The sequence below is a fragment of the Lactuca virosa genome, chromosome 9 (assembly GCF_052849685.1).
Source record: "Lactuca virosa cultivar CGN04683 chromosome 9, Lactuca_virosa_CGN04683_v6, whole genome shotgun sequence".
Lineage (NCBI taxonomy): Eukaryota > Viridiplantae > Streptophyta > Magnoliopsida > Asterales > Asteraceae > Lactuca > Lactuca virosa.
This window is the reverse complement of record NC_136434.1, coordinates 127,107,836-127,121,257: the sequence shown is the minus strand read 5'-3', so window position 1 is coordinate 127,121,257 and position 13,422 is coordinate 127,107,836. Positions and strand designations below refer to the sequence as shown.

Here is a 13,422-nt window from a genome sequence, read left to right as displayed (position 1 = left end):
GATTGGCGGTTATGAAAGACTTTTTGAAGATGATGTTTTGAAACTTTCTGATTTGGTCGTTTTTGAAAGTTCCTTGAATTTTTAAAGGTGATCTCTTGAAAGCGGTTTTCAAAAGGTTTTTGAAAAGGTTTTGGTTTTTGTTTGGAAACCTGTTTTTGAGGTATGACGTATGGTTTAACAGGTTTCTTTGGTTTGTTTTCAACTTTGGTTTGTTAAGTGGGGTTATGGTTGCTTCATTGGTATGTTTGATTTGGTTTGTTGAAGAACTAGCAGAGTTTGTTTCAGATTTTACAACTCTTTTGATAGACTTTTTGGAAACAGTGAAAGCAGTGTCATCTGGGCTACAGTTGATAACTGTTTCGTCATCTGAATCTTCCTCATTAGCAGATGTGAAAAGATCTGGAAGAGTGGATTCAGAGTTTTCACAAATTGTCATGTTTTCTTGTTTAGCTAGTTCATTTTCAAAGGATTCTCTTCCAATTCCTGGTCTGTAATTCGTATCAATTTTTCCAGTTCCTAAGGTGTTTGCTTTGGTGAAAACATCATCACTTAGTTTTCTAGCAATTTTGATAGAATTCATATTCCATATCAATCTTTTGTTTTCAGATTCAAGAAAATTGGTTTGGTTTAAAGAATCAGTCAGTTTTTCATTTAAAGTTTTGTATTTTTCAGTTGATTCTTGAAAGTTTTGTTTCAACTGAAGGATTTCCTTTTCTAAAACATCTTTTGTTTCAGAGGAAATGACTGACTGATTTTTTTTGTTCCAAATCCTTTTTCTGAATTAGGGTTTGATTTAATTGTTCCAAGACGTGATTATAATCTTCTGATTTTCTTTCAACGTCTCTTTCCAATTTGTTCTTTATCCTTGTTGATTCTCCAAATTTGAGTTGCAAGGTTTGTAACTCAGATTTGCAGATATCGGAATTGATCATTGTGTCATGATATTTTTTGAGATCAGCTTCTAGACTTTTCTCAATCTTGGTTATATGGGACTCAAAAATTGATTTCGAAAGACCAAGTTCAGAGATCATAGACCATACCTGTTCTATGACGTTTGAAGCTCTTGAAGGTCTATCAACACCAACTACGAAACAGAAGTTTGATTGTGTTGGTTCATTGTCAGCTTCGTCTTCAGAAGTTGGCCAGTATTCCACGTTTGGTTCATGGATTGCCATCAATGCTCTTTGCTTATCTTGATTTTCCTGTTTCTTTAATTCATCGGCTTTTTGAGCGTAGTATGCTGAGTCTTTGACTTTGGTTTTGTTTTTGGCTCGACATTCTCTGGCATAGTGATTAGTTCCTTTGCAGTTGTGACAAATGATCACTTCTTCATCACTGTCATCCTTTTGACTTTTAATCGGAAGTCTTTCAGGAGCTTGAGTTTGGATTTGTTGGGAAGATTGGGAAGGGTTCTGTTGGAATCCAAAATTTTGGTTGTTTTGAAAGCCATTGTTTTGATTAGTGTAACCTTGATTTTGGAATCCTCTGTTTTGGTTTTGAAAACTGTTGTTTTGGTTATTGTTATGATGACTTGAGTTGGGATTGTTTTGAAATCCCTGGTTTTGAAAACCTTGGTTTGAATTGTTTTGGAAGGAAGGTCTTTGAAAATTTTGTCCAAAAGAAGGTCTTGGTTGAAAACCTGAGTTGTTTTGAACAGGTTGAGGTCTTGGTTGAAATCCAGAATTATTTTGTCCAAATGATGGTCGGTTTTGAAAATTTGGTTTAAAATTCGATTGACCGTGATTTGGAATAAATCTCTGGAGGTTTGTGTTTGCTACCAAAGCACACAGTTGTAGGTAGTCTGCTTCATCATTTAAATCAGATTGATCAAAAGAATTGTTCAAAAAGGGTTGGTTTTGAAAAGATGTCTGATTAAAATGATTGAAGTTTTGTTCATTAAAAGGTGTTTGGTTTTGAGAAGATGTGGAAACGAGAGCAAGTGGTCCTCCAAAAGCTGTAGTGGTTGGTGGGTCAATCGAGGATTCATACGATTGAAGTTCTCCATACAAATTGTATAAAGTTTCAGTATGAATGGCTGGATTTCCCTGAATGATGAGTTTAACCATCTTCCAGCTTTCGTAAAGATTGTTTAGAAACTTAAGATTTATCTCGTGTTGTGTCTTTTTGATGCCCAAATTGTTCATTTTTACCATGATAAAATTGAACCTATCATGAGCATCATGGATGGTTTCTGATGAAAGCATCTTGAAATTATCGAATTCATTTAAAACAGATGTTCTTTTGTTTCCAATAATTCTTTGATTTCCACAAAAACGATTTTTTAAATTTTCCCAGATTTGATTTGCAGTCAACAGTATTATGTCATCCATTTGACTTAGAATACTGTGGGGAATTCCAGACACAAGTTCCTTTTTGGCTTGGAGTTGCAGCCTTTTTTCGGTTTCAGCAAGAGTTGCTTGATTTGTAGCAAGAGTAGCCATATTTTCTGGAGTAACATATGTTCCTTCTACACAATTCCAGACATCTTCACTTATGGTGTTAAGATGAAGATTCATACGGCCAACCCACGAATTATACTCTTCAGGAATAAGTATGGGTGCCCGTGAACCAGATCCCAAGCTGTTAGCAATAGAAACAGAGTTCATGTTGGAGTAATTAGCAGAAGACATTTTTTTGTTTTGAAAGGATTTTGAATAAGTGATATTAAAATGAAATTTTTAAAGAAAAACTTATGGAAGGTTTATAAACGCTAACCAAAAGTTTTCGACAAAAATTTCAAAGTAAATCACACAAGCTCTGAATTTTTTTTTGTTTAAGATTTTTTTTTTAATTTTTTAATTTTTTTTAAGGATTTTGAACAAGTGATATTAAAATGAAAATTTTAAAGAAAAGCTTATGGAAGGTTTATAAATGCTAACCAAAAGTTTTCGACAAAAATTTCAAGGTAAATCACACAAGCTCTGATACCAATTGTTGAAAATATACGATCTGATTACCACGAATAAAGGTTCCGATACCAGTTACTGGGTGACAGATATATATATTTAAGGAGATAAGATGCGGAAAAAAATAAGAAGTGCGGAATAAATATAAACTGGAAAGCTATAAATGACTGAAAGCTATAAATGAAATAAATGACAGTATTTAAATGACGTAAAGCTGTAATAAAATATATAAATATATAAATATATATAAAGTCGGTTCGTCAATAAATTGACTGAACTGGTTTAGAATTGGACTGGATCTTAATAGACTGTGTCTCTATTTGTTCAAAGTTCAATCCGGTAAGTAACAATAAGTTCTTTTTATGTAACAATGAATTGTTTACAAAACGATACAAAATACACGGGTAATGTTTTTTGTATGTGGGTATGGGGTTTTTTTAAGGTGATTTGATGAGGTTGAAGTGAGTATTTGGAGGGTGGTAGAAGGTGGAATAAGGTTGTAGTTTTGGTGGTATAAGGTAACAAAGAGGGTGATGTTGAAAGAGCTTTGGGTGGTAATGAATATAGATTTTCGTAGTAAATCTCTCTGGATAGCCAATTCTCTCTCGCGTCTCTCTGGGGTTTGCAGTGGTCAAAAAAATCGAGGAAAATTCCTGGATGTAGGTAAGGTCCTGAATAAATTGCGGTGCAAATCTCTCCCGTATTATCTTGTTGAGTTGTGCTTGGTGAATTTTTTCTTAACTTGCAAATTCTGATGTCGAAAAACAGCAAGGTGATGATGGTTGTGGTGATTTGAAAGGGTTTTTTGGAGGAGGTTTAAGGAGGGTATTTGGAGGGTGTTTGGAGAGTATTTTGAGGTTGGCTATGTGTTTATTCTTCTGGAGATGAGAGAGTAATAGGAGATATATTACAAGGAAACACAAAACACACACAAAAACTCATGTAAACATGCATCTATATATATGCAAAGGAATCAAGCAACTCTTGTTTGTTTAAGGAAAAGTAATGAAGTGATTGATTGTAAAGGTTGGAAGCACACATGATGTTTGGTACTTTTGCTTTTGTGAAGATTTCTTTCCAATATATATATATATATATATATATATATATATATATATATATATATATATATATATATATATATATATGTATGCATGATTCATATATATATATATATATATATGTATATATATATACACAATATATACAATATACATACATATATATATATATACAATATAATATATATACATATATATATATATATATATATATATATATATATATATATATATATATATATATATATATATATATATCCAATTGTGAATTGAATTTCCATTTTTGACCCTTGAGGTTTTTAAATTCTTGACAATTTTAGTCTTGATTTGTTTTGTCTTCAAACGACCAAATATTGCGTCTATTTTTCCGTCTTTGCGTATTTCGTCTTTTGCATATTTTTCTATTTCATAATTAAGCACGAATCCACGCAACCTGAAATAACTGATAATATTTGTTAGATAATATAAAAACCAATTCGTCTTATTTCAGTGATGATCACATATAAAAACATTTTTCAACAAAAGGTATTAAAGAAATAAGTTAAAATACAACACAACAATTATAAAATGAAATTTCATGCAACAGATGATAAAAAATTTAAATATATTCTTACTTAATCCTTGATATGTATTCATAGTATTATCGACCTATGATGCCTAACTTGATCTGATAATTCCAAACCAGGCCTATACATAGTTTTGCATGTAATTTCAACAAAGATTTTACGGATATTCTAATACATTGTAATAAGAGGCATTACCTGTTTTCTTAAAATATACTGACATATAATGGTTGCCATTTACACGTGCCGATGTAATGACTTGGTTGTTTTGAAACTCTCCAAAATCTCTCCAATGAAGGAAACAAGTCGTAGATTGTTCGCAAATTTAACAATGAACAATCAAACATAACTTGTTGGCAATGTGGTAACCTATCAAAGGCATATGCATCCAATGACGCTCATGTGCAAGTGATCCTAACCAACACAATGACTTGTATAGATCATTGAACCTGTCACTAAAAAACATTATAGCATGCATAATATTCACTTTGTAACGTTTCAAGCAGTTATTGTCAAATGTATAGCCGTTGGTCTTTATTGTGCCCTAGACAAACAACTACCGCTCGAAACCTACAATTTCCATTAGCGATTACATAATGTATACCATCGATGTAATCATGAAATACATTGAGAATTCTTTCAATAAAGCAGATTAATTTCAATTATATATATATATATATATATATATATATATATATATATATATATATATATATATATGAAAAAGTTCAATAGAGAACCGTTATAAATGGTTCTCCAATGAACCAAATATTTTTTTCAAGTTTTATAGTTTATTTTTTATCGAAAAAAACTAAAAATATCTAAATTCATAACATCACATTGTGAATGCTAAAAAATAAATTATATATTTTTTGGATTCACCGTGTGAATTCAGATTCACATTTTGAATCTGCACAGATTCATACTGTGAATTTGACGGGGAAAAAAGTAAATTTTTTTATCGAATTTGAAATCATTAGAAAAATGATACAAAATTATGAATTTTTGTATTTTTAGTTTTTTGTTATTGATAAAAAAATAAGCTCTAAAAGTTGAAAGAAAGATTGATTCCTTGGTTCCATTGTTAATAATGGTTCTCTATTGAACCTCACCATATACATATATATATATATATATATATATATATATATATATATATATATATATATATATATATATATATATAACAGTAAATAATGTGAAAACATAAAAAATACTATGTTTATATTATTATTCTGCAATAAATGTTGTATATGAGTATTGTTGAAGTAATTCTAATTTTAGTTTTAACATGTGACTATTCATTTATTCATTGTTGAATACTAACATAAAGTTGTGTATACAAAATTCACTGTAAATAATAACATAAAAGTAATGTTTTTATGTTTTCATACTATTTATTGTTTTTATTTGAACTATCCCTATATATATATATATATATATATATATATATATATATATATATATATATATATATATATATATATAATGTTCATAAACTTTTTGCCCATTTATTCAATAAAGCATATTAATTTCAATTTTAATAATAACATTTCAATTCATTACAAATACAAATGCTGTAAAAAAAAAAAAAAAAACTCTAGTTTTCAACTTTTTTATATTTTCGTTTCTCTTAATTTTTGTTTCTACTTTATTCTGTAATTTTCATCCATTTTTTTTTGTCATATTACGGTTTTCTTTTATAATGAAACTCGCATGAAAAGTTATAACGTTGTAATTTTTTTTAATGTTTTTACCTTTAATTATAACTATTTTCTTTTTTCAGTTTTATCCAATAAATTTTTTTAAAATTGTTAATTTACCTATTTTAACCTTTTCACATGATAACATTGTTTAGACATTTTAATCCTGACACTTTCTGCTCATGTGGTCATGAAGGTTCACATTTAGTGCCTTCACTGAATGAGATATAGACTTATATAGATTAGTTGATGGGCAAAAACTGTCCTTAAAACTTTGGTTTGGAATTTTTTTGGGTTGTGCTATAAGTACACCCTTAACCAATTTTATCCCCCTAACATCAATCAAATCAATTTTTTACTTTTGATTTGACATTATTTTTTTCTTTTTCTTTTTGATTTTTTTCCTTTTATTTTATATTTTAATATTATTATTATTATTATAAATTTCAATAATAAAAAAAAATTCAGACAACATTTTAAATTTCGGATGACATTTTAAAATTCGGTAAACATTATAAATTCGCACGACATTATAAAATTCGAACGACTTTTATGTCCGTAATTAAAAAATATAAAAAAATATTTAAAAACCGATTTTATATAGCCGTTTGAATTTATAATGTCGTTCGAATGTTAAAATTTTGTGCGAAAATAATAATAATAATAATAATAATAATAATAATAATTAAAAAAAATTAAAAACAACAAAAAAAAATAGGAAAAAAAAACAAAAGACAAAAAATCAAATCAAAGGACTGTGAAATTGGAAAAGGAAGGGGATACTTGTAGAAAACCCCAATTTTTTTTTCCAAAAAGAAAAACATTGATTAGACATCTTTGTTGATGTGACATGTTTTGTCACCAATTTATAAAATATGAAATAATGGAGAGAAATATGTTGAAATAAAACATTTTCGAGCGTCAATATTTTTGTAGTTGAAACTATAATTATAAGAATGTATATACTTAATGATACTTTAATTATATTTATATAATCAATGTATATATCGACATATATACATTGAGTTAGTTTTATATCAAAATGTTTTTTTAACCGACAAATCTAGTGTACTCCTAATTTTATTTATGTCAACAACGGAGTTCGATCTCAAAGAGGAAGAACAATAACAAATACCGTTAAACTAGAAGCCATTTGGTATCAACTGTTTATACTGTGTTAATTATATACATTGGACTAATTACAGATATATAATTATAGTATTATTAATTATACAAAGTTTTGTAATTAAAGTAGCATTAATTACAAAAATATTGGTTGGTTACTGGTAAGGCATATACACATGCGATTTCATCCTCCCTCTCATCATTCTATCAATTTCTTTTTATAAAATGTTGACGTTACATGTCATGTCAATAAGAATTTCAAACCATCATGATTCAAAAAAAAAAAAAATAAGTGCAATTGACGGTTTGCATAAAAATTATGGAGTAAAATTGAAAAAAAAAACGTATTTAATGTGGAATGCTTCAATTAGTTGCATTTTTTTTGTGAAAACGGTGGATATAACAAAAATCACTAGATTAGTCGCATATTAGCATGATGATCCCCACAATAGATACAACCACAAAAGAAAAAAAAGAATCACCAGATTTTTCATTCTATGTAAAATTCCTATTCCACACCAATTTCTTTTTGGGATAATGACTTGAGAGGCTAACATACTTTTGCTTTTGGTCACATTTGGTCACTAAATTATCTTTTGTGCTTTATTAACATTTGAACTTGTTGAAACGTGTACATTCTACCATTATGACCGGTAATAGTGAGTTTTGCTGGTTTCCGACATGGTTTCCGACCAAATATGATTTTCCGGTCATCTTCATTTGGGGTTGTTTCACAGGTTCAGATGTGCACAACTCAAAAACCAGAAATTGGATGAACTCAAACAAGATAAGAACTCTCATGGTCTGAAACAAGACCAAAAATATGATGTACTTGTATTCTTATGTGAACGATTTTCAGAAAAATTTTGGTTTGAACACAAAGCTTCAAAGATCTAATGGTGGTTCATCAAAATCTATCTCAGATTTTTAAGGTTTTAATGGTTTCAATGGTGGTTCATCAAAACCCATCTTTGAAATAAAACCCATATCACATGTGCTCATCGTCTGTGTCACTGAATCGAAAAATCAAAGCTGGAATACGAACAAACGAAAAACGAGCTTGAATCTGAAAAACGAACCAATAACTTGTTCTTGTGTTCATAATGTGTGTAGAACCCAAAAATCCCTAAATCAATGGGTTTGAATCTGAAAGGAAGCTCGAAATCTGAAATGAATCTTCGAAATCTGAAAGAGTTACAGCTCTGCCATTGATCAACGAGATGAACAAGAAAGAGCATTTGAAAACTTTTCCCTTAAAACCCAGATCTTAACCATAGGTGTTAGGGTTTGCAGATCGGAGCTTGGTTTTGTAGAAAATCAGAAGGAAGAAAGGCGGCGTTCCGAAGAAGACGGCGACATTCCGACAAGGGTTTACCGTCGCTTTTTCCGGCAAGGGTTCTCTTCAATTAATTTCAGGAAATGTTGGGGGAACAATAGTTTTGCATGTGACTGGATTAACGCTGAAGGTAGGTCTGGGGGAATTCTCTCAATGTGGGATGCAAATTTCTACAAGGTATCGGAGGTCATAAAATCAAAACAATTCCTAGTGCTTTTTGGTGAATGTTCTGGAGTCGATGGGGTGGTTGATGTGGTAAATGTATATGGTCCAAAGTCCCCTGTTCAAAAGGCAAAAGTATGGGAAGAATTACTTCACATCAAAAGTAACAGGAATGCTATGTGGATTTTACTCGGTGACTTTAATGTGGTCAGGCATCAGACAGAAAGAATAAATTCTCGTTTCTATGCTTCTTTGGCTCATACTTTTAATCAGTTCATTATTGAAGCAGAACTTCATGATCTCCGCATGGGTGGGCACAGATTTACATACTTCCGTCAAGAAGGGGCAAAGCTAAGTAAACTTGATAGATTCTTGGTATGTTCAAAATTTGTTAATATGTTCCTTTGTGCTTCCGTGACTACACTACTCGGACCACTGCCCAATCCTCCTTCGAACCTCGTTCCTAGACTATGGCCCTAGGCCTTTTAAAATTTTTAACTCATGGCTTCTGTGTGAAAGTTTTGACCAGATTGTGCATCAATGTTGTTCTCAATTTTGTGGCTACGGGGCGCCTGATGCTAGGCTGGCTGCAAAACTGAAATGCATTAAAAAAGGAATTAAGAAGTGGCGTATTAGTGAATTCCTAAAGGAATCAAATTCGATTATGCTTGCAAAAAAAAGGATCGATGATATTGATTTCATTGTTGAGAATAGGTCGCTGTCGGTGGAAGAACTGGAGGAAAGGGCCTTGGAACTAAAAAATACACGGAATCGGTTCGCATAACAGCTTTGGATTTGCGGCAGAAGGCCAAGGTGAAGTGGGTGACGGATGGAGACGAAAATATGAGTTTTTTTTCATGATTTTGCTAATAATAAAGCAAGGAAAATCACATTTACGGACTCAAAATCGACAACTGTTGGATTTCGGAACCAGATGCTATCAAAGACGAGATGCACAAATTCTTCTAGGCTAAGTTCATTGATCCTCGAGACCGAAAATTAGAAGTTTGAGATTCCAAAAACTTTTGAACTTAAATAAAGAAATGTTGGAAGCTAAAATTAATTTGGGGGAAATAAAGTCGACAGTATGGGCTTGTGGTGATGATCGGGCTCTCGGGCCTGACGGATTTACTTTCAAGTTCTTGAAAAAATATTGGCCGGTGTTAAAAGAAGATATTTTTGCATTTGTAAAACATTTTGAAAAGTGTGGTAAGTTCTCAAGGGGAATCAACTCCTCGTTTATTTCGCTTGTGGCCAAGGTTAAAGACCCATTAAGCCTCTCTGATTATAGGCCAATTAGCCTAATCGGATCGATGTACAAAATCGTTGCGAGAATCCTTGCAACCCGAATTAAAAGTGTTATTGGTAGTTGCATTGGGGAGGAACAATCCGCCTTTATCGAAGGGAGAAACATTCTTGAAGGCCCGCTAATCGTAAACGAGTTATGCACTTGGGTGAAGAAAAGAGGTAAACAAATGCTATTATTCAAGGTGGATTTCAATAAGGCATTTGACTCGGTCAATTGGGACTATCTTTGACTCGATGACAAATGATGTTTGGGAAAAAATGGAGGGGATGTATTAGAGGCTGTTTGGAATCCGCAAGAGCCTCTGTCATTGTCAATGGTAGTCCCACCGCAGAGTTCCCAATGTCTAAAGGATTGAGGCAAGGTGATCCATTATCTCCATACTTGTTCAATATTGCAATGAAGGAGGCGACATCAAAAGGAATATTCGAAGGTATATTGATTCCTAACACAAATAGGGTTGTTTCTCATTTATTTTAGGCGGATGCTGCCTTGTTCCTGGGTGAATGGTCAATGAGAAACATAGCAAACCTTGCTAGAATCCTTAGATGCTTCCATGTGACATCTGGTCTCAAAGTAAATTTTGATAAATCTCGGGTATTTGGTGTGGGTGCAAATACCAATGAGGTGGCAAGTTGGGCTCTCCCTCATGGCTGTGAGCCGACTTCCTTGCCATTCACATATCTTGGGGTTCATATGGGAGCCAATATGAACCTCAAGAGATCATGGAAACCGATAATCGACAAAATAAAATCTAAATGTCCCTTGTGGAAAGCTAAGATTTTAAGCTTTGGTGGCCGTATAACATTGGAAAAATCGGTGCTCGACAATCTCCCAAACTTCTTTCTCTCAATATTCTTGGCTCCAATCGGGGTTGTGGAAGAAATTGATAAAATAAGGAGGTGCTTCATATGGCAAGGTTCTCAAAATAATAGAAGTATTCACTGGATCACTAGGAAAAAATCCTTGCCCCAAGAGATGTTGGTGGACTAGGTTTAGGCTCTATTAGAGCCCTGAACTTATCTTTGATGGCAAAATGGATTTGGAGACTTAAGACAGACCAAAATTCACTATGGCCCAGGTGATTAGCGGGCTCCACAAGTTAAATAAAAATTGTTCAGAAAGAATATCGAATAGAGCATTAAATGGTGTATGGTGGAATATCTCAAAAAGCATTCAAGAATTGGGCAAACCAAGTAAAACACCTTCGCAGATCATCAGATGGAACGTATTAAATACTTGCTGAGAGTCTGATTTTGCAGATAAAAATCCTTTATGGTGGGTGAACTGCGGAAAAAGATTGAACACACCCCCACTTTGTTTGTGATGGTGTGTTCTCATGGTCAAAATTGATTCCGTTCAAGGTGTTGTGTTTCGTGTGGCATGCAAGTCTGGGAAAGATCCCGAGTGCTTTGGAGTTAATCAAAAGGGGTGTTCATATTAATTCACTGAACTGGCATGTGGTAATAATACGGAATGCTCGAATCACTTACTCGTCTCCTGCCCGATGGTAGAACAAGTGATCAATACAATTCTCAATTGGTGTCGCCTGGCGATTCAACGTTTCGAGTCCGTGATGGAGATCGTGACATTCACGTGTGAACAAGGAAAAAATTATAAGAAGCAAAAGGTGCTATGTAGTATCATTTGGTGCTTTATGGTGCATTTGGAGAGCCCGTAATGAATTGGTATTCAAAGGAGTCAAGACCTCGCCGGCAGCTATTGTTGATATAGTAAAATCTATGGTTTTTGTTTGGTTGAAACATAGATCATCAAATGGAAGTTTAGATTGGAAGTCTTGGATTTCTTCTCCCCTTGATTGCTTGTAAATATTTTCTATTTTTCTGTCCTTGTACTCTTTGTTACCTCTAGTTACTTGCTAGTGGTAACTTTTTAATTTATTTGCCGGTTAAAAAAAAAAAAAACTAACGTGACATGTTTTTATAGTTATTATTTAAGTGAGACTTTTTAAAAACAATAACGATCAATTTTGAAATTTTGTAAAAATACTATCTTTATTATCGATAACAAAGAATAAAAAATCATAATAATGACATAAAATTGAGATACATAAATTTATATAAATTAAGGGTTATAGATTTACTAAAATGCAATATAATTTGTTCTATAAGATACAATCTACTTGGGAATGATAATTTATATTCACAATTTAAAAAGTGTTACGATCTAAATTTTAGATTCTGTGCATGTGGTCGAATCTTTTAGCAAATTATCTCGGGGAGCTTAATATCTTAAATAATTTAAACTAATAAAACTACGTGTAAATAAAAAATTTAAACAAGAAGGAAATTGAAATATGCGAGTCAAACCGGTGAGTCGACTCGTACAGAAGCTCTGCACATAGGACAACTCGAATGGGTAATCAACCACTTGTCGACACAGTCACAATGATAACAATGGCAGCAACTCTGCAACACCTTCACTTTCTCCCCTTCTTCGAAAACTCCAAGGCAAATACTGCATTCTGACGACTCATTCGTCTCCGAAGAACTCAAGCCCGTTGTCGTCGGAGACCGATGGTAAATAGTGATCGGGATGCTGTTGATCGTGGCTGCATCGAGACCTTGTGGCTGAGATGAAGGTGGCGAGTTCCGTGTAAGGGAGGAAGAGCTGACGGCGTTGTTGGCGGAGGAGGAGCGGGAGCGGACAACACAGCGAGCGTAGAGGAAGAAGATGAAAGTTATCACGAGGATAATGGAAAAGAGGATGACTATGTAGAGAAGTGTGCGGCCGTGGATTTGGAAGTTATCGTCGTCGAGGTCGTCATCCTGCCAATGAAATGTTTGAGACCCGTCGTTTGCCATTGCTTGAAGGTGGTCGGAGTTAGGTGGTGGCGTTAGTGTGGTATACCGGTGGATATGGCGACGGAGGTAGCATGGTTTTGGAGAGGAATGATGTGATGGGATCTAGTAGGAAAAATGGACGAGATTTGTTTTATTTAAGGGAAAATAATCACCTTCCCATACTTAAAACTTCACTCTTTTTCTTATTATATTTTATTAAAACAATTCTAAACTTTAACTTTATTGCCCTTTTGGCCTTTTGTTTATTTTAAGGAATACAAGTTTATAGATGTGTATAAAGGTATTATCATTCATATTATCGCAAGAGTTTAGATCATGATTAGTACATTACATCAGTCATTTCAAGTTTGTTATTGTTTTGTATGCAAGTTTTTATTTATTTTTTGCTAAATATTGGTTTTAAGATTAAATAGTTAAAGCTCAAATAAATAAAGG

General features: G+C 32.7%; 1 protein-coding gene and 1 pseudogene across 1 annotated transcript; one reads left to right on the top strand and one right to left on the bottom strand.

Annotated features, from left to right (window-relative positions):
* The first annotated feature begins 8,492 nt into the window (after positions 1-8,492).
* On the top strand, positions 8,493-9,640 carry LOC145139773 (uncharacterized). Its single transcript, XM_079073480.1, has 3 exons — positions 8,493-8,551; positions 8,652-9,231; positions 9,386-9,640. Exons 1-3 carry the CDS (start codon positions 8,493-8,495, stop codon positions 9,638-9,640), a joined length of 894 nt encoding a protein of 297 aa, XP_078929606.1.
* Positions 9,641-12,486: 2,846 nt separating this feature from the next.
* On the bottom strand, positions 12,487-12,987 carry LOC145139772 (RING-H2 finger protein ATL66 pseudogene; annotated as a pseudogene).
* Between the last annotated feature and the right edge of the window lie 435 nt (positions 12,988-13,422).

Coding starts and splice junctions, on each gene's coding strand:
- LOC145139773 (XM_079073480.1), top strand. CDS start 8,493: ATGGGTTTGAATCTGAAAGGAAGCTCGAAATCTGAAATGAATCTTCGA. Junction 8,552..8,651: donor AATCTTCGAAATCTGAAAGA/GTTACAGCTCTG, acceptor TAGGGTTTGCAG/ATCGGAGCTTGGTTTTGTAG. Junction 9,232..9,385: donor GTAAACTTGATAGATTCTTG/GTATGTTCAAAA, acceptor AGTTTTGACCAG/ATTGTGCATCAATGTTGTTC.